Here is a 25413-nt window from a genome sequence, read left to right on the forward strand (position 1 = left end):
CATGCTATTTTTTTAATAAATGTAAAAATGGTTTGATCTCCTATAATGTCATGGAAAATATCCAAAATTCTCTTGTGCTGAGTCATTTTGACAAAATGATAACATTGAAAGAAGCAGATTTCTTATTTCATTGCTTTAAGGGAGTAATAAAAATGGACTCATTCAGGTCACACCACTAATCTGAACACATTGTTATTTTAAAAGAAAGTAAACAAATGAGATAGAAATATTGTGCTTTAGCTACTGATTTTTACACTGAAAGATGTATTTACTCTGAAGTTTTGAGGATAAAGACTATGCCGTATTTGTCTCCTACCTAGGACACAAAGACAGATGTCCCATAAATGTTTTTGGAGTGAATGAAGGTACGACTTTAAAATGTAGCTCAGAAATCAAAGTGGAAATTCAGAGCTGTTTTCTTAGAGCTTAATTTGCACCTAATCCAAGTGTGTAATGTATTAACATTAAGGAAGGAGCAATTGCTTTTCAAAGAGTTGCTTTTATAAAAGAAATACTTTAATATTACTAGTTGCCCTAGTCCATGTAAAATATTATTTGGGTCCTAAAAATCGATTTTGTGTAAATTTCTCATAGACAATATTTTCACCAATGTGAATGGCAAGCATTGATAGCAGGCAAACTACGAGTGAGACAATTTCCTAGTCAGAGTGTGGAATGTTTTTTAAGATGAATCACATTTTGCACCTGCTTTTGAGTTGCAAACAATCTAGACTGTTGGGTAAACAGAAAGATTCCAGACAAGATGTGGGGGGTGGGGGAGTGGAGAGAAGGACAGGACCAGAAGTTGGGTGACAAGGAGGTGAAGTCACCCACTCCATGGAGTGAAAGTGGATCCTCTGAAATTGCAGGAGAAGCATGTCTTTAAAGCAAGAAATACGTGACATAGAAAGGGCAGGAAATTCCAACCGAGCGTTTGACTCGTTTGTGTTATATGTCATCACATTTCATGCGTTCAAGAAATGTCCATTTCCACAGCTTGTTTTCAGTAACTAAAACAGAACACACTTCTGTAAAAGGTTGAGCAGATTGAATTCGGTCTGGAGCTGAGAGCGAGAACGTGCCCCGTGCAGTGGCCCCTGACAGGAAGTGATCTGAGACAGTGGGATGTTCAGTGTGCATCACTACTTGTAAATGTGTTCTGGGCATGCCTTTCAAAGCCCTTGGGGGGAAAGCACGCTGCAAGTGCGAATAGCATTCTGATGAACCGATAATATCAAAAACTTCTACCTTGGGCAAAACCCAGTGCAGTTACTGAGCAAACAGAACCATCCTTCTAGGTTGGTCCTTACATAAGTAGCTGCAGGAAAGGTAATTCTCAGGACTCCTTTCTTCTCCTCAGTGCAAAAGTAAGTCAAATTACCCAAATATTTGGTAACATTTATGGTACCTACAATGCACCAATATCTCCTTCTGACCCTTTCTATCCAAGAGCAATCTAGTGGAATGCAATTTCCCTTCTTAATATTGGAGGTATTTTCAGGTACCCATATGTGGCCATTTTAAAACTTACTTTATTAAAAGAGTAAAGAGTTGTGGCTTAAAAATGGAATAGAAGCTATGCTAGAGATGCAAAAGGCATTTGGCTTCTATTTTTCTTATAAATAAAAGGATAATTTGTGCTAACTCAAAAGAATAAACACATTTATCATCCAGGTTTTCTAATAGGGAATTGGTTAAATAAAATGTTTTATTTACAGAAACAGAAAGGCCATTCCTTGACATTTTCAGATACTTCCAGCTAAATTAACATAGATTCAGTGACTTCGTTATCAAGCCACAAAATCTTAATTTTTTTTTTAATTCACCAGGGAGTTCAAGATATTAAGGTTGCCTACCATATGGACAAAAAACCTGCTTGCCTTCTCTTTTGGGTAATAATTAAACTAATTAGGAATTCTGATATTAAGGAGGGCACAGGTTTTGATGAGCACTGGGTTATACGAAGCTAATGAATTGTTGAACACGACATCAAAAACTAATGATGTACTATATGTTGGCTAACTGAACATAATAATAAAATAATGTAATATAAGAAAAAGAAATACTGATAAATTAACCTAAGGATATTTAACCCTGTTCTACTCATCTAATCCTCACAGAAAATGATTTCCTTCCCTTCATTGATTTTATACCTTCAAAGAAACTTACCAAATTGCAGATACACAACTAATATCTGTAGAAAGAAATGAAGGTCATTTTTAGGTGAAACCGGTCCCAAATGAACACATAGCCTTATGGCCACGTACATATTACACAGTCTTTACCGATAGTGAGAAGGTAGGTCATTCCTCATTTCTTATTTATTCCCTGGCATAATCAGACCACACCATGAAATCATGTGAGATGCTTCAGAGCTCCTATCAGGACATGAAACCCAAGACAACGAGCAGCACAATAACCATTGTCAACAGGCAAACTCCAACAAAGTCTGGATTTGGATTTGGTTTTATGTTAAGGGAAGCAGATTTGCTCTGGTTTTTAATAATTCATAAGAAACAGAAATCACAATGTATTGAGTCAGCATCCACCTACAAAGAGTCCAAAAAAGCCAAAGGTCTCCCCCACTCACCCTCTTGTTCCACCGACATTTTGAAAATAAAGGGAGAAAACAGAAATGAAAAAAGAGAGTGAGAAGGAACACAGATATGATTTAAATAATTTCAAATCCTTATTAAACATCACTGAGATTGCATTTGATCCATCAGGCTGACTTTCAGTTCTCACCACTAAGACCTTGCAAAGAAACTGGACATGCATGGTTTTGCCTTCCAGGGTTGACCTAGAACTATAAGGGTGAGGTGTATATGAATGTGGGTGTGCTTTAAGTCCATTTTATAAACACTGACACAGGACAATTCTTATCATTGGATATAGTCTTTTGAGTCCAATCATGCAGAATAACAGGCATGTGCAAGTTAGGTCTTGTTGCAAGATAAACATGGCAAGGTGAACAGTTTAATGCTAGACAAGGGTTGGGAGATTTGTTTTCATTAGAATATACTGGCCATTGGTCCCACATAATCAAAAGTTAGATATACAGGAGTCCACATACAAACAGAGGCCTTCCATTTCAGCTTGACTGACCAAGGAAATGGGTCAGAGTGAACCATTTCAGACAAAGAAAGAACTGTCTAAGTTCTGCCAAAACAAATAACAAAATCTTATATTTTAGTCACATGGAAAATGACTAATATAATTATTTACATTGTAACTTGTTTGTTGTTTTTACAGAAAGGAGTATCCCTGCTTGGTTTAATTTCATCTGTAGAAAATGTAGGACTCACAATTAAAATGTTGGTGGGGAGCTTGTGGGTGGGGAGTGGGGTCCCTCTTAAGACCCAAAGTGATCGGGATCAAAGATTGCTGGGACAGTATTATTCCTTTCTCTGAGCTATAGAAGATCAATTTTTCAGCAAAGCTGGGTGACAACATTCTTTACAGAGCATAACGTTTTTAAGATTTCGATTGTCATATGTTAAGAGAATTAAATAGAAGTAGGCTTTGTAGAATTTAGATTTTGCAATGACTATTTGAAATTTAAAAGTCAGTTTTGCTAATTTTCCCCTGGCAGGTCATAAAAGGATTGATGGATTCTCATCTTATCTATTCCACTTATTCCCTTTGTCAGGACCTATTTTATGATTTACCAGTCAGCTGCTATCAGTATCCTTAAGTAATATTTTCTGATCATGGTAGCAGATTGAACAAAAACTATTGCCTCGGTCTTCAATTAAACAGCTTGCTCCACTTGGAGGGAATTGGCCAGGACCGGGTCCACCTCAAGTATACATTCCTACAAAGCTCAGTCATCAGATTCTTGAAGATGTGCAAGATTGTTAGGGGTTCTTATTCCACAAGAAGAAATTTGGTTGTAAGGCCAATGTATCTCTTTTTAAAAATGAACACACTGACCGAAAAATAAATCAATATGTCAAAGTGGTGGTGGTTTTGTCAAGCTCTCCCAACAGTTTAATTCCTCCTGCATGTGGGCACAGAGCCATCTCTCCTACAAAATACTACAAAACATTTCATTAAGGATCACTGCAAAACCATCAGCCCTATAGAAGTGAGCAAAGGTTAGGCCTCTCAGACTGCCAACCTCACATTCCTAAACGAATCCCAACCACAGGCAGGACCTTCCTTCTTCCAGGAATATAGTTCCAGGTGACTTGACACTTCCAAGTCTGAAAAGCAAGAAAGTCCTTTGGAATTAACAGGTGACTATATAAGAAATACTTGTCTTTTCAAGAAAAGACTCACTGCAGAACCTAATACAGTCTAAGAATTTGATAATAACAGAATCACCTCCTGAAGATATTATAATAAAGTGGACCCAAGATGGTGAAGGACTGGTGAGCTTTTGAAATGATGGTCCTCTTTGTTGTCTTATTACCTATTGGCTTTGATAACCTAGTAAAATTCATCCTATAAGCAGGCAAGAAGCCAAACTCTTTGCTTTATTTGTACATGAGATTTCAATCTGAGGGATTTATTCCATTTTTTCTTGTCCATAAGGGGGATCTGGCTAAAGGTAACCAGCTCCCCAGAGCCATTCAACAGGAGAGATCAGACTAGCAGAGTTTGGGGAAGGTAGTAATAGTAGGGGAGCATTGCCTGGTTCTTGCTTGGTTTAATCTGAGGGGAAAGAAATCACCGCTTCTACACACATGGAAGACAGTCTAACTGTCAAGCACTTCTAGGATGCTGGCTGGAGACTTCCTTCTGGCTTTTGATGTCATTTTGTGGCTGATGAAATTACCCTCGCGACTTCCTTTCAAACAGCTGCCTGTTCCCTGCACTTAAGCGCACGTTCAAGAAAGGCATAGAAAGGACACAGGTACAGCAAGAGAAAAATACAGATAAGGGGTACAGAGAAGTTTTTTTTGAAAGTGGGGGGCGGGAAGTGTGACAGAAAGAGAACTGAGAGAGCCCATGTGAATGCAGAGGTATTTTAAAAATCAGGTCGTCTGCGATAGTAACCCAAAAAATGGCAGCAAGAGAAAGAAGCTGGGCCACTTCATTCCGGGGGACAAACTGCACAGGCTACTGTGTTGTTTTCTCCCCATTTTAAACAAATGACCTCTGTGAAGCAGTCTCATAAATGGCAGCATTGCGCACATGGTGATGGTGGGGGTTGGCTCTATTGCTTGAAAGAGACAAAGCTTCTGTATTGTTGTATTTAAGGCAGTTGTCAGAGCATGGCATTCTTGTTTGCTCTATTTTTGAAGGGATTCCATTTGCCAGTCATATCCCACTCATCAACCATCCATTTCGTGCGTTTCACTTCTTCTTCAGGTGAAGTACCACCACATAGGCGAGCACCAAAACGGTCAGAGTGCAAATAGCTGTGATGGGCACTTCACCAAAGTGAATAAGAAGGGAAGCCTCCACCTGGTCCCTGTTATTGCTGAGAAGTCACCCTGGGAGTGCCTTGTATATAACCAAGATGTTTCACAGTGCCTTCGCAAGTGCTCAAGAGAGCACTTTCATTTGACTTGAGCTGAATTCAGGTGATTTTGCTAAACATTGACACAAAATGCTTCATGGCTTTTAAGACAAACTCGTATTGCTAACGCTATTTAGCAGCAGTAACTTATGGGGAGAGTTATTGCTGTTACATCAACTGCAGTACAAAACTCAGATTATCAGCCCTTCTTGAATTGTTTGAATTTATGAAAATAAATAAACATGAAACATCAGCCATAGTAAGGAGTCAGGGAAACCCCTGAGGAATAGTTATGTCCGTGGAAATGTTTTCCAATGCTGACCTGAGGATCACCCCGTGTTTTGGGTTTGTTTATTTTTAAGAAATTAATATATATATATATATTTTATTCCAGAAGAAGAAAGTAATTACTTCTTAAAACCGTGCAGGGTATAAACCTGGGAAGTGGGACACTTATGGAAAACACAACCCACAATCTGAAAATAGTCTATGTAGGCTCACTTCCTGTTAAGGACATCATCTGGAGGCAATTCCACTCTGTTCCAGGGAGGGATTTTTACCATCCGATATGGACGCAGGAACCCTGCCTCACCACGTGCCACGCGCTTTCCAGTTGTGACACATAATTTGTAAATGACAAATGGGGTCTACTCTCTAAAATATGGATGTCGGTGTCTCCTAGTATCTGGGTAATATTCTCCTTGGGGTCTTCCTCCGCACTGCAGTGCTACACTCGAGTCTCTCCTACCTGCTTGCTGTCAAAGAAAAGACCGTCAGCTCTTCCTCCCATCTTCCTTCTAAAGGCCAAACCATTTAGTACCTGGAAACTGTCACCCCCTCCCGCCCCCACACTGTACATAAGCATCACATATGTTCTTTCTACAAATCGGTATACAGGTGCCATTTAATCAGTTCAAATTTGGAAGCTACATCTTCAAGGGTCCGAGAGAGCTCACTTCCCCCCTTTTTTTCCCCCTTTACATGTTTTCTTATAAGACATACAGCTTAATCAATTAACAAACTAAATAGCTTATATACTGGCAATATATTACAGATGGGTTTATGTCAGAGTAATAGATCACATGAAATGGACCATGTGGTACCCCAGGGCATGATGTCTTGGTAGAGCCCTGAGGACACTGACAGTAGCATCTCTAAGTAAGTAGTGCTGTATGAATACAGACACATGCGGATCTGTATCTACATCCATCTGACTAGGCCAAAAGGAGCAGGTAGATGCAAGATAGAGACACACACATGCTGGATGGGGCCACTGCACACCTTGTCATGCCATTTGAAAGGGCAGTTACAGGTTGCTGGTTTTGAAGCCGTTAAAATTACACTTTATGGAAAAGGCTTTTCTAATTGTGTTTGAGTTGCTTTCTGTAGTGAGCATCGTTGGAGGAAGACCAAAGCAAGAGCAACTAGAAGTTAAATATACATTTAGCTTAGCTGCAATACAGAACTCTGGAGAAGAAGCAGGCTGAAAGATTGCTTTCAATTTTAGGCTCGGATTCTCTCCCTTGCCATTTTCTTAGAGTTGCATGTCTGCGTATGTGTGTGTGCGTTCGTGTCTGCGTGTGTGCGTGTGTGTGTGTGTGTGTGTGTTCCATCACATCATCTCCTGAAGAACGCTGGGTTTCGCAGGCAGGCGGCTAGTCACCTGCAACAACCCAGGGGTCCTGCTGAGGCTTCCAGGCTGCTGTCAGTGTCGGATGCCAGGGTCTGGTCAGTGGACATGGAAGAGATGTCATTGACGGACGAAGATGGAGGGAGACTCTCACTGCTGTTCACTGCTGCACCTGTGCTAAGAAAATGAAGACCAACATGACTAAATCTGGAACTCGACTCAACTTCATGTCGCTCAGGATGCGGGCATGGGCAAATACAGGAGGCGATGTTTAGTACATCATTCATTCAACAAGCCTTCTCAGAACAATTACTCCAGGGCACTATGTTAGATGGTGAAAATCGAAACATAACAATGCAGAGTCCCTAGTCACAAGTTATTCTACCTTGGAAACCATCTGTAAGGCTCTTAAAAGAAAACAAAAGCAAACAAACAAAAATACGCCACTAAAAACCCCAGTCACCCTTCCCACCTCCAATATTGTCATATAATTGGCCTGTGTGAGGTCAAGGCATTTGCATTTTTTAAAAGCTCTTAGACACTGTGTAGTCAAAGGTTGAAGACCACAATCCTATTGAGTAGGAAGATGAGCAAGAACTTTTAATGTAATGATCTGAACCTGGATGTTTTTAATGCAGGGCTTTTTAAAACACATGTAAGGGTCCTATTCCAAAAATAAGGGCTGAGCAGAAATCAGAATTACTTGGAGACTACAGCTCTTGAGAAATGAACGCATGTTAAGTAAATATTATTATAGTCATTAATGTGATATCAAACTTAAAATCCATACAGAAAAGCTAAATAGGACTTTCAGTGAAAGTTACCACAGACCAAATACCAAATAATAATAATAATAGAAGAAGCCAGAGCACTTTTTTTTAAAGTAGGCTCCACGTGGGGCGCCTGGGTGGCTCAGTTGGTTAAGCGACTGCCTTCGGCTCAGGTCATGATCCTGGAGTCCCTGGATCGAGTCCCGCATCGGGCTCCGCTTCTCCCTCTGACCCTCCCCCCTCTCATGTGCTCTCTCTCTCTCATTCTCTCTGTCTCAAATAAATAAATAAATAAAAATCTTAAAAAAAAAAAATTTAAAGTAGGCTCCACGCTAGAGCACACTTTTTGATTGTGTGTTAATTTTTAGCAGGCTTGCTTACCTGCCAATCTACAAACAAAAATTCTGAGTTATTAAATTAATTTGAAAAAAATATTTATCTGTTCTGTGGGAATATAAAGATTTTGAAACTCTGAGAAGAAACTTGCTTATGGTAATCACTCATTAACACTTGCTGAGTTATAATATCTTTGAGAACTACAAAGGACAGATAAGTCAGAGGCACTGTAAAATATAATTAACCATAACACCCTGGAAACAGTTTACTTTTTCTCTTTATATATTCTTTATACTTAAGCCATGTAGGTGGTAAAATGCATGCTTTGTGAAATAGTTTGCTATTAAAAAATATTTGTAGTATAAATCATCTAATAAAATCAGAGATGAAGAATTTTCACTAAAATGTTATCTCATTTGAGCAAATATAGTGTGCAAGCTACATCTGGTGAAAAATAACAAATCCAAAATAAGTTACAGTAGTGTTATCACAAAGATCTAATAAATCAGAAAAAATCTATGAAGAATTTGTATGACTCAACACCGAAAAAAACAAACAATCTGATTAAAAATATGGGCAGAGGACCTGAATAGACATTTTTCCAAAGAAGACATACAGATGGCCAACAGACCCATGAAAAGATGCTCCACATCACACATCATCAGGGAAATGCAAATAAAAACCACAAAGACATATGACCTGACACTTGTCAGATTGGCCAGCATAAAAAAAAAAAAAAGAAGGAACAAGTGTTGATGAGATTGTGGAGAAAAATGAACCCTCACATACTGTTGATGGGAATGTACATTGGTACAGTCACTGTGGAAAACAGTATGGAGTTTTCTCAAAAAATTAAAAATAGAAATACTATATAATCCAATGATTCCATTACTGGGTATTTACCCAAAGGAAACAACACTAATTTGAAAAGATATATGCACCCCTATGTTTATTACAATATTATTTACAGTAGTATTTATATATATATATATATATGGTATGGTATGGAAGTATGAGGTATTTATATAAATTATATATAGCATATATAATATATAGTAGGTATATATATTATATATATATAAATATGGTATGGTATGGAAGATATGGTATTTATATATATAAAATATATTAAATGGAATATGACACAGCCATTAAAAAGGATGAGATTGTGCCATTTGCAATAATATGGATGGACTTAGAGGATATTATTTTTTTTTAAAGATTTTATTTATTTATGTGACAGAGAGAGACACAGTGAGAGAGGGAACACAAGCAGGGGGAGTGGGAGAGGGAGAAGCAGGTTTCCCGCGGAGCAGGGAGCCCAATGCGGGGCTCGATCCCAGGACCCTGGGATCATGACCTGAGCCGAAGGCAGATACTTAATGACTGAGCCACCCAGGCACCCCTAGAGGGTATTATGCTAAGTGAAATAAGGCAGACTGAGAAAGAAAAATACCATATGATTTCACTCATATGTGGAATCTAAAAAAGAAAAAAAGAACATAAACAAACAAACAAAAAGCAAAATCAGACCTATAAACACAGAGAACAAACTGATGCTTGCCAGAGGGCAGAAGGGTGGGAGGATGAGCAAAATGAGTAAAGGAGAGTGGGAGATACAGGCTTCTAGTTATGAAATGAGTAAGTCACAAGAATAAAAGGCACAGCATAGGGAATATACTCAATAATACTGTAATAATGTAAGGTGACATAAGGGCAACAACACTGTGGTGAACACAGTATAAAGTACAGAGAAGTGGACTCTTGTACACCTGAAACTAATGTAACATTGTGTGTCAACTCTACTCAAATTTAAAGAAAAAAATTAAAGATTTATGAAGTGGAAAGGTTAAAATAATCTCTTCCCTCGTGGGGTAGACATCTCTTCTCTATGGAAAAAACGTGATTAAAATGTGATAATATGTGGAGAGGACCCATACACATAAGCTAAGAAAGATCATATGTATTTCATAAGTATTTTAAAATTTTATTTGTTGATTATAAACATATTTATGTGAATTATGGGGAATGTGAAAGAATACCGAGAAAAGATAATAGGCACTGATCCTCAAATAAATAATAACTGTTAAACTTTGGGTATATTTCTCGCTAGTGTTTTTGCTATGGAGTTTTTCTAATTGTGATCATTTGATATATATGCTTTTGTATGCTGTTATTTTTATATACAAAAAAACTTATGCATTTTTCATGTCCTTTAAACACTTAAAAGTATGAATATCTCCTAATCTTAAATGTCTCTAGACTTTTTTTTTGAAGATTTTATTTGTTTATTTATTTGACAGAGAGAGACACAGCGAGAGAGGGAACACAAGCAGGGGGGTGGGAGAAGGAGAAGCAGGCTTCCCTCAGAGCAGGGAGCCCGACGCGGGGCTCCATCCCAGGACCCCGGGAACATGACCCAAGCTGAAGGCAGATGCTTAACAACTGAGCCACCCAGGCACCCCTGTCTCCAGACTTTTAAAGCTTTTTGTTATCATCTTCCTGTAAATAGTCTCATTATCAGAATAATGTGTAATGTAAAGTTCCCTGGCTTCAATTTATTCCAACTTTACTTAACTGTATGTATGTACAATGTATGTGTGCAGAGCTAGTTCATTTCTTCTCCTGACATATACTAGTAAACTTCATATACTAGCAGACAACCTTTGACTTCCTGACATAGCCCAAGTGCCTGGCAGCTCTGTCCTCCCCACCACAATTTGGATTAAATTATACCAATACCAACATCCTTATGTGTTTTCATAAACTTTGGTCAATAATAATTTAGCATCACTATGATTGACTGCTCAGAATCTTCAATTTTCAACATCCTTATTAAAGGGTGGAGATTAAAACTAGACACAGAACTCTAATAAAGACTCAAACAATTGTGGGCTAACAGAGTGAGATGGCTTTGTTCATATATCCCTTCATCTGCTGGATGACATATCCCTTTTTCTGCATGACTTTAAAACTATGATACCATCATTCAGATTTAGACTTAAAATATGAAATATTGCCTATATACCTTTTTGTAACAGCTTTATTGAGATGTAATTCACAAATTTAATTTGTATAATTCAATCACTTTTAGGATATTCACAAAGTTGTGCAACTATCATCACAATCAATTTTGTGATATTTTCATCACCCCAACAGTATTCTATTTTTTACTTACTCATCAGCCACAGGCAATGACTAACCCACTTTCTGTTCTATGAAGCTGCCTCTTCTGGACATATTATATAAATGGAATCATACATGATCTTTTGTGAGCGGCTTCTTTCACATAGCATAATGTTTTCAAGGTTCATTCATACTGTAGCCCGTAGCAATACTTTATTCCTTTTTACTACTGAATAATATTCCATTAGATAGGTATATCACTTTTGTTTACCTATTTATTAGTTGATGGGCATTTGATAGACATTTAGGCTGTTCCTACTTTTGGCTATTATGAATAATGTGGTTTTGAACGTTCATGTACAAGTTTTTATTTCACTTGGGTAAATACCTAAAGAGTGGAGTTGACAGATCATAGAGTAGTTCTATATTTAACATTTGAGGAATTAATAAACTGTTTTTCAAAGCGGCTACACCAGTTTACATTCCTACCAGCACTATATGAGAGCTCCAATTTTCTCTTATCCTCTCCAGTTCTCCTCATTATCTTTTTTATTGTAGCCATCCTAGTGTATGTCAAATGCTATTTCATTGTGGTTTGATTTGTATTTGCCTAATGGCTAATGGTGTTGGGTGTATTTTCATGTGCTTGTTGCCCATTTTCATGTGCTTGTTGGCCATATCTTCTTTGGAAAATGTCAATCCAGATCCTGTGTCCATTTTTAATTGTGTTATTTTCTTTTTATTATTGAATAGTAAGAGTTCTTTATGTATTCAAGATAAAAGTCTCTTACTATATAAGATTTGCGAATGTTTTCCTCCTATCCTAGGGATTGTCTTTTCACTTTCTTGATGTTGTCTTTTGAAGCGCATGTATTTTTAATCTTGTTGAAGTTGAATTTACCCATTTTTTCCCTTTGCCACTATGATTTTAGTGTCATATCTAAGAAACCATTTCCTAAGCCAAGATTATGAAAATTTACTCCTACCTTTTCCTATAAGTGTTTTAAAATTTTAGCTTTTACACTTAAGTCTATAATCCATTTTGAATCCATTCTTATGTACTATATGAGGTAGGAGTCCACCTTCATTCTTTTGCATGTGGATATCTAACTGTCCTAGCACCGTTCACTGAAAAGACAATTCTTTGCCCATGGAGTTGTCTTGAAATCCTTGCTACAAATCAATAGACCATAAACATAAGGGTTTATTTCAGGACTCTCAATTTTATTTCACTGATCTATATGTGCAAGTGAATACCACACTATTGTGAGCATTGCAGCTTTGTGGTAAATTTTGAAATCAGGAAGTGTGAATCCTCCAACTTTGTGGGGTTTTTTTTCAAGATTGTTTTGGCTATTCTGTATCCCCTGTATTTCCATGAGAATTTTAAGAACAGACTGTCGATTTCCGCAAAGAAAAAGGCAGCTGTGACTGTGCTTGGTATTGTGTTTAATCTGTAGATCAATTTGGAGAGTATTGTCATCATAACAATATTAAATCTAATCAGTGAATGAATGGAATGTCTTTTCATTATTTAGGTCTTTAATTTCTTTCAACAATGTTTTGTGGTTTTCAGAGTAGAAAGTTTGCACTTCTTTTGTTAAATTTGTTTGTATTTTATTCTTTTTGATGTTATTGTAAATGGAATTGTTTTTTGTTCATTGCTAGTGATTTAGCAGAAATACAACTGATTGAATAAATAGGAAATCTCAGTGTCAATGGATCAGAGACCAAATGGGTCAAATGATGACATATACATCTGATGAGTGTTATAATTAATCCAACTGCCCACGTTAACAAGGAAGATTTTTATTAGCATGGTTTATTTAAATTGTGACAAAATAACCAGTTTGAAAGTTTTAAAATAAAGTTTGGCATAATACAAATCTTAATAAATACATAAGTATTTAAAAGTATCTCTACATAATAGTCCGGGTCTTCTCTTGAGCTAGGGTTTTTCTCTTTTTCTGGCTGAAGCTGGTTATGTAGACATGTTCTGATTGTCACAGTTAAAAGTTGAGTATTGACTCAAATAAGGGTGAGATAGAACCTAGCTGAGATAAGGCTCCCTTTTAAGAATGCAATTTGAGGGTGCCTGGGTGGCTCAGTTGGTTGGGCGACTGCCTTCGGCTCAGGTCATGGTCCTGGAGTCCCGGGATCGAGTCCCGCATCGGGCTCCCTGCTCAGCAGGGAGTCTGCTTCTCCCTCTGACCCTTCCCCCTCTCATGCTCTCTCTCTATCTCATTCTCTCTCTCAAATAAATAAATAAAATCTTAAAAAAAAAAAAGAAAAGAATGCAATTTGATTTTTACAAATAAACAGAAACCTACAAAATGGCAGCCAAAGAAATGACACAAAGAACATTGAGGAAATTTCCCCAGAAAAACAAATATACATCTATAAATTATACTGAATGAAGGCAGCAAAACTGAAAGTAGTGTTTAATAAACTCTTCATATAGAAGGGATCATACTGCAGATTATCCTTATAAAATACACCCACTCCCACTGCACCTATTTTAATAAGCGGCATATTGTCAACATATTTGTGAAACATTCTAGGTGTTATTCCATATAAATCCTCTCACTATTACACATAGTTTTGCTACATGATTATCTCATGTTTGTTTCCCTTGCTTCTTTTTACTTCTTTCATCATACTTCTTCATTTCTCCTATCTTTCTCAATCTCTACTGTTCAGCACAGGATAAGTACCCAATTTAACAAAGCATGGAGTCTCTTTTGTTTGTACTCCTCCAGATAGGTTTTGTGAGGGAAAGCAAATTTCTCCCTTCTATGAAACTAGTGAAAGTGTTAACCTATTTTTGGCTAAGGGAAATCATTCTGTTATAGATGTCTTTCTTCTCCCTTTGTTCATCAGCTGGCTATCTTCTATAATGAATGGCCCTGCCCTTTATTGTATCAATGCTGAATGCAAATTATAGTTAGTATTCAGTTATTCAAAGTTCAGACTCTTTATCAACTGTATTTCTATGGTTTCAAAGACTATTGTTCCTAATTTTTATAGCACAAATTCATTAAGAGAGGTCCTTTCTTCTATTGTTTCGCTTATAAATTCCCATTACATCTGCATGCTGTATGAGAGTGGGTCCTCTCTGAATAGTGCTGTGATGGAACAATCACGTTTACTGTCTAGCAGTGTGCTAGAGCTGAATTCAGTGGCTTCTGAGAGCCAAGTATTAGCATCAGCATCTCTTTCCAACTCTGCCTTCACTGATGTCCACAGCAGTGGTCACAGTAAGAAATTGAAGTTGGTCACAGTAAGAATAATTACACCACAGAAATTAGTAAATGCCATTAATCAGTCCTTTAAAAAAAAAGATGGTTGTTAAACATCAACCAGTCCCTCACTATTAAACAAAATACTTTGCTTCTGTATGACTTCTTCTATTGCACTATAATAAATACCCTCTTGACTGTAGCCACTTCTGGCTTTATTGGATGATCCTTTCAGGTCTCTTTTTTTGTGGGTAATAAATAAACTTTGTAAACCATAAAACCAAACACAAATAGAAGAGTCAAGACATGGGCCTTGGCTTCAAATTGTTAATTTACTGCCAAACAGTTTGTGAAAAATCCCTTAAATTGAATTGAACTGACTTGAATTTTATTATAATGTCCACCTACCCAGGATACCCTGGCAGTGTGATAAATTTCCCTTTCTTCTATATTTTTTTCAGAGAAACCAGTAGAGAAATGCATTTTTTAAAGTTTGCCATCAATAAAGCATTAACATTTTTGTCACTAAAAATGCTATTAAAAGTAACTGAAAATAGTAATAGGGTTGCAAATGAGGAAGAGTAGCTACTTTCAACTCTATGTGACAAAAAAAAAGATAGGCTTCATGAAAAGAAGTTATGCTAATGAAAATTTCTAAAACTATACATATGTAGCCAAAAGATATTCATTATTTCAGAGAAAATGTTCTGCTTTTTTAAAAAAGATTTTATTTATTTGCCAGAGAGAGAGAGAAGGAAAGAGTACAAGCAGGGGGAGTGGCAGGCAGAGGGAGAAGCAGGCTCCCCGCTGAGAAAGAAGCCTGATTATGGACTTGATCCCAGTACCCAGAATCAGCACCTGAGCCGAAGGCAGATGCTTAACCAACTGAGCCACCCAGGCATCCCAAAATGTTCTGCTTTTTACAAGGAAATTATTTTCCTGACCCATCCTCATACAAAAAGTGGACACAGGGGCGCCTGGGTGGCTCAGTTGGTTAAGCGACTGCCTTCGGCTCAGGTCATGATCCTGGAGTCCCAGGATCGAGTCCCGCATCGGGCTCCCTGCTGTCAGCAGGGAGTCTGCTTCTCCCTCTGACCCTCCCCCCTCATGCTCTCTCTATCTCATTCTCTCTCTCAAATAAATAAATAAAATATTAAAAAAAAAAGTGGACACAGAGAATTAGAAGAAACACTAGAATAAAAAAATCACTGAGATATAGTCCCTTCTTTTTATGCATCATCTTGAGTCTCAACTTGTTTGGGGCTGAGATTTTTAAATAAAAAATAGTAACTAATGGACTAGATCAGTGACTCTCATTTGGAATGACACACTGCCATAAGTGTGTGGACTATGGTGAGTGGTAGTAGTAGTGGGGGGTGTTGTATATTAAACTCACCTGGGAAATTTTATCTGTCATTTAGAGAAAAATATCCTGATGCTAAGCATCTTTATTTTGGTGAGTCATTGTTACTTATGGGAGGCTTACTTCTTGGGTGGAATGGGGGTGGTGAACAGACTGAGAAATTTTGGATTAGATGAACTCCTGTATTTGTTCTAGCTCTAATATTTTATAACAAATGCTTTAGAAGAAAATTAATTTCTACACTTGGACAGCTTTTCGCTTAGCAGTCTTTACAAATCAATTCAGAAAGCAAGCAGCCATGCTATTCTTGAAAATAAATCACTATGCAAGTGAAATCAGATAGCAGAAGGGAGTACAATTATTTATTTAGAAACATATCTGAAGTTTAGATTTATTTCTTATTGATATAAAACAATTCTATTGATAAATTTCAAGCCTATATATTGTTCTGCAAATACACATTTAACTTCCTATTTATATTTTAAAGGTATCAATAAAACATGAGTTTGAGTATTAGAATAATTTTGTCACTAAGAAACTGCATTAACTTATTCTCTTGCTGTCAGGTTCCCAGCACTGCCATGACTTAATAGTAAGGGAGTTTATGTTGTAATATTACTTCATCCTAGCACTTTATACAATAAAATATGATATGCAAACAGTAATGAAAAAAGGTGAATACAATGGAGAATGCAAAAAGCTGACTTGTCAAGTTCTCTTAGTAATTACCTTTTTTCCAGCACAGTCTAGGGCATATATACATATCACATGCACACGCACACACACACACAGTGGTATGCTCATAAAAATTCAACAATTGGCTTTCCAGGGAGAAAAAATTTCCCTGATTTGTAGAGTCAGCTAATTTCCACATCTTAAATCCTGCCTGGTGGATTCCAAGCTACTAACACAAGGTCAGTAAACTCATAGTTGGGAGAGATATAGACAAGTGGCTCTCATGAGCTAGTAGTCAGCCCCGGCACAGGGCTGTCTTATGCTTCTACATGATGCATACAAACACATCATACATAATTATATCATGTAATATATAGTATACATATGATTTCTCAAAATTAAGCCATGAATATTCTCCTTTAAAATCATGTAGTGGAAGATTGAATCCACATCATTTTAACTATAAATTGGTTAAGCCAGTTGACTATAGCTTAGGACATGTGGACAAGGTAGATAATTCATGACTGTTTCAGGTAGTTAAAATGGTTAAAAAAATGGCTCGGCCTTCTCACATGTATGTAGGGCCTCCGTGGCATATATTCAGTGGTATGGTAATCATTAACACAATAAAGAAGCCCACGAAAAATTTAGGAATATGCATTTTCCAGAATAAATAAATAACCAAATAACCATCTGAAAGCAAACCTTTATCTGAAGCATGAGCAAATGCCAAACCAATAACAGCAATGCATATACTCGATACTTGGCTCATGCCTCTTTATGGCAATTAATAGGGTGAATAAATATTTCCTGGCATAAGAACATACTGAATGGCATACTGTATTAAAACTATGATCCTGTCTTGAATTCCATCTTTGGAATAGCACCAAGGAACATGATAAGGGAGGACCTGAGCAGCAATTTTCAAATTAATTATCAAGCTACTATTGTATGCAAGGCACAACACTTAGGCACTGCATGGTACACAAGGATGGATACATACAGTCTTTCTTCTGTATTGAATTTACAATCAATAAGATGTTATAAAACACTATGTAAAATATATGGACTCTGAGAAACAAACTGAGGGTTCTAGAGGGGAGGGGTTGGGGGGATGGGTTAGCCTGGTGATGGGTATTAAAGAGGGCACGTTCTGCATGGAGCACTGGGTGATATATGCAAACAATGAATCATGGAACACTACATCAAAAACTAATTATGTAATGTATGGTGATTAACATAACATAATAAAAAAAAGATAAAAAAAATAAATTAAATATAGGGATTAGAAGGACCCATAAGAAGGAAATATCTTATTCTTTGAGAAGATATGAAAAGTCTTCTAGGACAGATAAGAAAAATATTTGGGGAAATGGTATTATTTAATAAGAGAACAATTTAGAACAGGCAGCATTCTAAAAGGCGGGGGTCCAATCAAGTAAAATAGTGGTAACATAGGACCCTACAATAGGTATAATGTGAAAGGTGGAAAAACCAGGGCCATCAATGTCAGGAAAAGGTTAGTAGGCTTAAACTGTACGTGAGGCAAAGCCACTGGAGAGCGCTTATCAGTGGCTTTTCTAAACCTATAGTCTTGAAAGATCAATTTAGGTAGGGACTAAAGTCACGAAGATTACTTCAGGAAAACTTTAATCACAGTGGTGTTAATGAGAAGGGTTGGTAGAAATTAGATGTAAGACATCGAGCAAGCAGATTTTTTAGGATGTAGAAAGTGACTGTCAATGATAATATAAGTATGGAGTAAAAGGTCAGTCAGGGGTTTCAGAACGGGAGGCTTGAGAAAATAGAGCTGCCATTAGTAGAAATGGGAAAATTGAGAGAAAAATTTACTCCTGGGGAGGGGTTGAATCTAAACAGTGATGTGTTTGATTTTAAATAAATTGAATCTGAATTGGCAGCAATTTCCTACACCCTGGCCCAGTATTCTAATTCTCTAAGACTAGGTTATATTTATCATTAAATAATTTAGTGGAATGGCTTTATTTTCCATCCCCTCCAGAAATAGCAAACTGTTATATAAACTAGTCTTTGGTTTTATTCGCCTTAAATGTATTTCTTACAAACTTAAAGGGTTTACTTGGTCAAGACTTTGGTCTGTCTATTCAGAGCACACAGTTGTATATGTGAGTAACTTTAGATACTATTCAGAATATTAGCCAGCACGTGGGATTAGGGCAAAAAAAATGACTATGCAACCTTTTAATATGACACCTGAGCCTTTTGTAAAAAGCCCACGTAAGGGTCATCTGACTGTTTTGTGGAACATAACTTTGTTTGATTTAATATTCATAATTGATTAGGAGCTAGATATTTTACAACACTGTAAACTTGTATAAAACTAATAAAGTATCATTTTTTTCTGCCTGGTAGAAAAATGACCACAAAGATAGCACATTTGCAAGTTTTGGTTTAATTTGGTGATCTTATTTCAGTATTCTTTTTTCCCACAGACTCCATAAATCCTAATTTCTCATATCTTCTTTGAACTACCTTTGCCATTTAGCATTTCTCTCATTAATGAAATAAAAGTAACTTCTACACGTACTCATCTTCTTCTTGCATACGAATTATGGTTTTAGTGATTAAAGAATTATGCCTTGATTATATACAAACTGCATTCCCTTACCAAATATTTAAACATTTCTTTGTATGGCAGACCACTCATCCCATCCCTTTAATGATTAATTCATCTCACCTGTACCATCCTCAGTCCCTTTTTGCCTTCTCTGAACTGTACAGTTGGCATAAAATGCATCATGAGAATAAGATTTTTGTGGAAGTGTTGTGAAAGTATTGAAAAGAAAATTGTGGATTTTATGTCATCACAGATGAACTGTTGTGGAGACTTGGTTAGGGCTGAGGGGAAAATGGAAGAGGAAACAAGCAGATGGGATGTCCTGAAGTGGGTGGCATGATCCCAAGATCTTTGAAAAAAGGAAAGAAGATGAATAAATGATACCTTGAATTAAAGATGAATAGAAGAGGCCCTGAAAAAAATTTGGTCTAGTCCTACCCTGAGCTCCTAGGTCACCTTTATTGGATCCTGGTATTTTGACTTCTTAATGATTACAGAAAAACCTGCTCTGGCCATTATGGAAATTCTTAAAACAAGGAGTCTTTCTGCCTTAGCAGGTGGCATCTTGAGGCTGTTAGATTTGGTCTTTGGGTTCCTTAATCAGCAGCAGACAGAACATGCAGGTAAGTTTGGGACCACTTCTACAGACCTGTATCAATCTGGATGCCAAAATGAATGAGCAGAGTCTTCCTTTGAGGAAAGGAAAGACTTGGGATAGAATTGGACATCACTAGAATGAGAAAAAACATGTTATAACTGAATTGTATCTGTTTGGGCATCATAGTGATTTGAGTGCAAACCAGTTGTTCAAAAAGTAGTATCAGTATGGAGAATTGATTAATTCATCCTACATCTTTTTTCCTGAAACAATTTTTTTATTTTTTATTTTTTGTTTACAATTTCTTCTTTCTTTCCTTCCTTCCTTCCTTCCTTCCTTCCTTCCTTCCTTCCTTCCTTCCTTCCTTCAATATTTTATTCATTTATTTGACACAGAGGGCAGGGGGAGAGCAAGCATAAGCAGGGGGAGTGGCAGAGGGAGGGAGAAGCAGGCTCTCCACTGAGCGGGGAACCCAATATGGGGCTTGATCTCAGGACCCTGAGATCATGACCCAAGCCAAGGGCAGATGCTTAACCGACTGAGCCACCCAGGTGCCCTTCCTGAAACAATTTAAAGTGCATGAGGAAAAAACTGTTTATCAAAGGTAGGGCACCAATTCATTTTCCTCTAAACAACTAATCATTTGCAGCCTACATTCTTGCTAGCGTGAGTTGAGTGTAGTTTAAAGCTAGAGATAAGCCATCACATTTTCTAAAACTCTTTATATATTTTCTTTACATTCAGAACATAGGTCTTAGGAAAAATATATTAGCACTGAGTGTAAGTAAATTATCTTAAGTAATCCTAAAGCACATTACTAGGATCAGCAAAATATGTACAGTATATGTACACATATGTGTTTGATTCTGTAGATGGCAAAATGAGAGATTTTCCATGCTGACTTTAATCAGAACCCATCTTAGCAGATGCTTTAACTACTGTCACACCAACCTTGGGAAGAGTTCCAACACTGGAGTGACTGAGTAAAGAGGTTTTGGCTGGAGGGATTCCTGACCTCTACATTGACGTGGTGGTCAGAGAGCATAATGGCTGTGTTTTGATGAGAAGCAGTTACCCTTTAACCAGCCCTTGTTAACATTTCTTAAAGATTCACTATTATTTTAAAATAACTCTGAAAGAACTCTTGTGCTGGTCCTCATAATCAGAATAATCAGAATGAATACCACACTAAATATCAAAAGGAATAGAATGAAAATCACTAGAGAGAAATAATCATGTGATATTAGTTCATGCGCTCTATTAGCAATGTTATTGGCTGCAATCCCTCCTCAAGGCCAAAAAAAAAAAAAAAAATACACAAATAGTGGTTTATTAGTTATTCACTGAGAGTGAGTACCTGAAGGAGAAGGTTGTCCTTTTACAACACCGTTTTTAGTCTTTTCTTCAGAATTCATTACTTCTTTGTAGATAAGTTCTGTAAGAAACAAATATCAGTGTCATAAAAAACAAATTTCTCCTTAATATGCAGAGAAAACTTACTAGTTAATGACAAATAGTAACATTTTGATGGAATTGAGTAAACTACAAATCAATTGGGATTCCTTTACTCCTCTATTTCTACATTTTCTCGCAACAGCACTGAACCTGGCAAAAGTAAGTGCTCAATAAAGCATTTGACAAAACAAATGTGTGAAGAATACACATTTTACTTGGTTCGGAATTCTTTGGGGGATTTCTGGTGCCATCTAACTTTATCTCTTTAAGAACTTTAAGGGCTCAGTTTTGAGCATCCAGATTTCTTCTATATTCACTCCCTAAGAGAGGCACACACCCTCCTGACTATAAACTATTACTTCCCAACAATTTTCCAACGCTTTCTTCATTTTTTGCTAGACTCAAATCTTGGATTTGTAAAACTAAACTTGCCTAAAACCCAACATTATAACAATTATTATATTTATTCCCAAACTGGCATCCATTTCTGGCTTTTTCTTTGCTAGAGTTAAACATGTATATATTCTTTCTTTTAATTTTCCCCTTTTAACTAAAAATCAGTGCTACTTATTCTTGCTTTGTGACAGGTTGCAATTTATATAATCATTGTCTTTACAAGTATATCTCTTTCCACTTTCCAATTTAGTCCATGTTCATCCTCAAATGATATTTATATCCTAATACCTACCTACACACAAACTCTTAAGAGTAACTTCTGGTCCTTATTAGATCAAATCAAGTCTTCTGTCTATCATTTAGCATCTTTGTTTACTTGGTCCACTCTTCTCCAACAGGATCCCTTGACTAGAGAAATCTCTTTGCTATTTTTATAACACTTCTTGCTCATTCCTACCCTTTGTTTTCCCCATATGTCCCTATACTGGTATTTTCCTGCTCCCCCAACTTATAGTGATTAACTCCTTCAAAGCAGCTAAAATATTTCTTCCCTTCAGAGCTTCCATTTATGTTCTTCTTCATTTTAACCTAATGGTTTGTTATGATCTGCATTTAATTTTTCATATTTATTCTACTCTGTAGTTATTTATATTAGTTTAATAATTCTTCATAGTTTCTGGTTTATTTCACCCTGAGTATAATCTTGACCATGTATTATGTGCTTGGAAGAATTCTGGTGTAAAAAATGAACTAATGTATTTATTCATTATTTTCTTATTTTGAAGGATAAATAAGCCATTTAGATACATATATTTTCTATTTAAACTTTCAAGCCCTATAAGTGAAGTGAATGAATTCATATATTACCTATCTTTTATTTTTTAATATCTAAGGCCATCTTAGACATAATTTTGTTTGTTTTATGCGATAATTTTATGTACAAACATGGAATGTGTCATTCTGAAATTTTGAATTGAAGCTTCCCCTTCACCACGACAAATACTTTGACAATCGGTACTATTTTAGAAAGTGTTAGTAATTAATTCCTTACATTCTTGAGTAAGTGCAGTATTGTTATTAGTATGAAAATATAAAGTTTGAGAGCTTTGAAAATGGTGTGAGGAAAATGATTATAAAATCATCTGTTACTAAATTGTTTTAAAGGGAGACACCTCAAAGATAATTTCTGAGTTTCAATAAAGCAAAATGTACATTTAAGTGGTAGAGTCACCTTTCCATTCTTCAATGGTGTGTTCTCTTTCGTCCAACTGTTTGTCATAAATCTGAGGTGGAGGCTGCAGAATAAAAACAAATGATAAACTTTGTGTAATAACTCAAATATAACAAATTCTTACAGCATGTGGGAGTACCTTGCTATTCATTGATTTGGGTGATGATCAGAACCTCATATAAATTATGGGTAATTGCAGTGGTGCAGAAGTTAAAATTTCCCCACAGACTTATGAAGGATTCATTTATATGCTGATATTTACTGCTGACCAGATAAGGCAGCAGAATCCAAACTGAGAGCTCACTTCCCAAACCTGATTCAGAACCAAGTCTAAGCAACTAACAGCTAGTCTTTAAAAAGCAAACAAGATATTTGATTACAAAGACCCAGAAGCTGTTTCTCCCATTCACTTTCCCTATAACAGAACCCTACCAAAACTATCCCCCACTGATAAGATTTTGTTCCATTTTTGGACCCTCCTGAAGAAGAGTCTTTAATACCTCTCAATAGACCATAGTACTAGTTCTTAGCATAAAGACAGATTTAGATCAAATCTACCTTTTGTTTTTTTGTGAAGCATCATAAAATACCTTTATATAAAGCTGTGTGCCTTGTATTTAAATGATACTTTCCCCCCTCAGGTCAAAGACTCTGCCAGTTGTCTATAGAGGTGGGTCACCATAAACCCCTGAGGGCCACTTGGGAGACATGATATGACAGGGCCTTCAGTCTGACTTATGGAGTCAGCATTCCTCTTGCTATAAAGATTTCAGAGATGGAAAAGGAGAAATTTTTCACAAATCCAGGTGCCTTCCAGGAAGGAGGGTCTCAGATAGATTCCCTGACCTCTTCTTCCTGATGAAAAGGAGTAAGATCTCCTGATAGGGGAGATCTATCATGATAACCTAGGGTGGCTCTACTTTAGACCAAGTGACATGGAAAGAAAAATAAATCTCTTGGAAAATATATCACCATGGGTAGATAGAGAAGGGGCTAAGGAGCTCCACTGGCTGGCAATGGATTGAATGAAAGAAGAGCTACCAATTTCTGGTGCCACGAGACAAGGCGCCCTAGAATTCATCCTGCCTTACACTCTAAAAGCAAAAATTGTTGTAAGAAACTAAAAGAGTTACTCAATAAAGTGACTCAGGACTATGAGGACAGGCGTCCCTCAAAAATGGCTGTCATAGGAAGGCTTTGGATAAGACTTTCAGAAACAGCTCTTGCCCTCTGTTGGAGACTGTTGGCCCATAAGGCACCTTACTACTATAGTGGCCCTTCTTTACTGCACTTAGAACCTCCTGTAGCCTGAATCATGACAAACATAAATATTCATTCCAGCCCTGATATGCTGGGGCAGCCTCACATACTACAGAAGTAACTGGGTATGAAAACAGAAAAAATTTCCCAGTTGGGGTGGGGCAACTTAACACAATACTGAATTATTGAGAAATAACTAGTGATGCGGCCAAACATTCCTTTAACACCTGTCAGTTGCTACTGAGGCAAAAGGCTTTAAACCAGCTACTGTGATTCAAACGTGGCTGGCTGAGTAGTCTTTACCAAAATAACTAAGCAAAATGAGACCCCACCCTATCCCATGACACCAGTGAGAACACAGAAACACTGACTACTTAAAGGTGAGGGGACTGGGTGATTAGGCACTGCCTTCAGGACCTAAGGCAGAACACCCTACCCAAAACTATAAAGGATTCCGAAATTATAGGAATATTATGATGTAGTGAGTAAAATAAAGTGGTTTTTTTTGTTTTGTTTTTTGTTTTTAATTTGTGAAACTGTCATGTAAATAAGCTAACACAAGGCCAAATTCTGGTTATGTAAAGACACTTGGCCAAGGGCAGGTTTCCTGCTTTGCCTCTTCTTGAATGTATGTATTGCTGAGGGGAGGTCCCCTGCCAGACACAGTATGCACAAGCTCTCAGAGGTCCTCAGAGCTCTATGCCCTGTTGGTGCCTCTTTCTTCTTCTAACAATAGACTCAGCTCAGGATCGTGTGTGGTGGCTTCTCCATGCAATGGATTTTTCCAGTCAAGTTTCAAAACTGAACATGGTTCAAGAGTACAGTTCCTGCCAAAGTGCATAAATGCTATTTTCTCTTTGCAACAAAACTATTTTGAGAGAGGCTTTCCTTGGATCTTCATCATACAACTGTTGGTAATGTATAAAGCATGAAGTACATAGACTCTAACCACGAACAAACTACAAAGAGAGAAAAAGTACTGAGCCCAAGATTTTTCCATTCAACAAACCAATAGGGCTGTAAAATATACTTGCATTATAGGTATGGCTGAAAGGGCTACATGTTCAGAATAGTGTTTTGTTTTGTTGTGTTTTGTTTTAAAGAGGCGAGGTAATCACCTGCAGTGGAAGGGTACATTCAGATAAAGATGTCTTCCACATGATAATATAAAAGAGGAATTGACCAATAATCTCAAGAAAGTAATGTCATATCCAAACAAACATATATATATGTCCTTGGGCAATTGTCCATAACACTCCCTGCCTCCATCT

The 25413-nt window shown here is 37.0% G+C and overlaps 1 protein-coding gene across 2 annotated transcripts in view; it reads right to left on the reverse strand.

Annotated features, from left to right (window-relative positions):
• Positions 1–6355: 6355 nt before the first annotated feature.
• MAPK10 (mitogen-activated protein kinase 10) overlaps positions 6356–25413 on the reverse strand; it is a 327652-nt gene continuing 308594 nt past the window's right edge. For both annotated transcript variants that reach the window (XM_064584738.1, XM_064584737.1), the window contains 3 exons: positions 22883–22946; positions 21158–21235; positions 6356–7269 (listed from right to left, as the gene is read on the reverse strand). In XM_064584738.1, coding sequence (XP_064440808.1) covers positions 7127–7269; positions 21158–21235; positions 22883–22946 — 285 coding nt within the window. In that variant the 3' untranslated portion in view covers positions 6356–7126. The remainder of the gene's footprint in view (positions 7270–21157; positions 21236–22882; positions 22947–25413) is intronic.

Source organism: Mirounga angustirostris, unplaced genomic scaffold, assembly GCF_029215605.1.
Source record: "Mirounga angustirostris isolate CCGP_5_RB_7025 unplaced genomic scaffold, mMirAng1.0.hap1 SCAF_2, whole genome shotgun sequence".
Classification (NCBI taxonomy): domain Eukaryota; kingdom Metazoa; phylum Chordata; class Mammalia; order Carnivora; family Phocidae; genus Mirounga; species Mirounga angustirostris.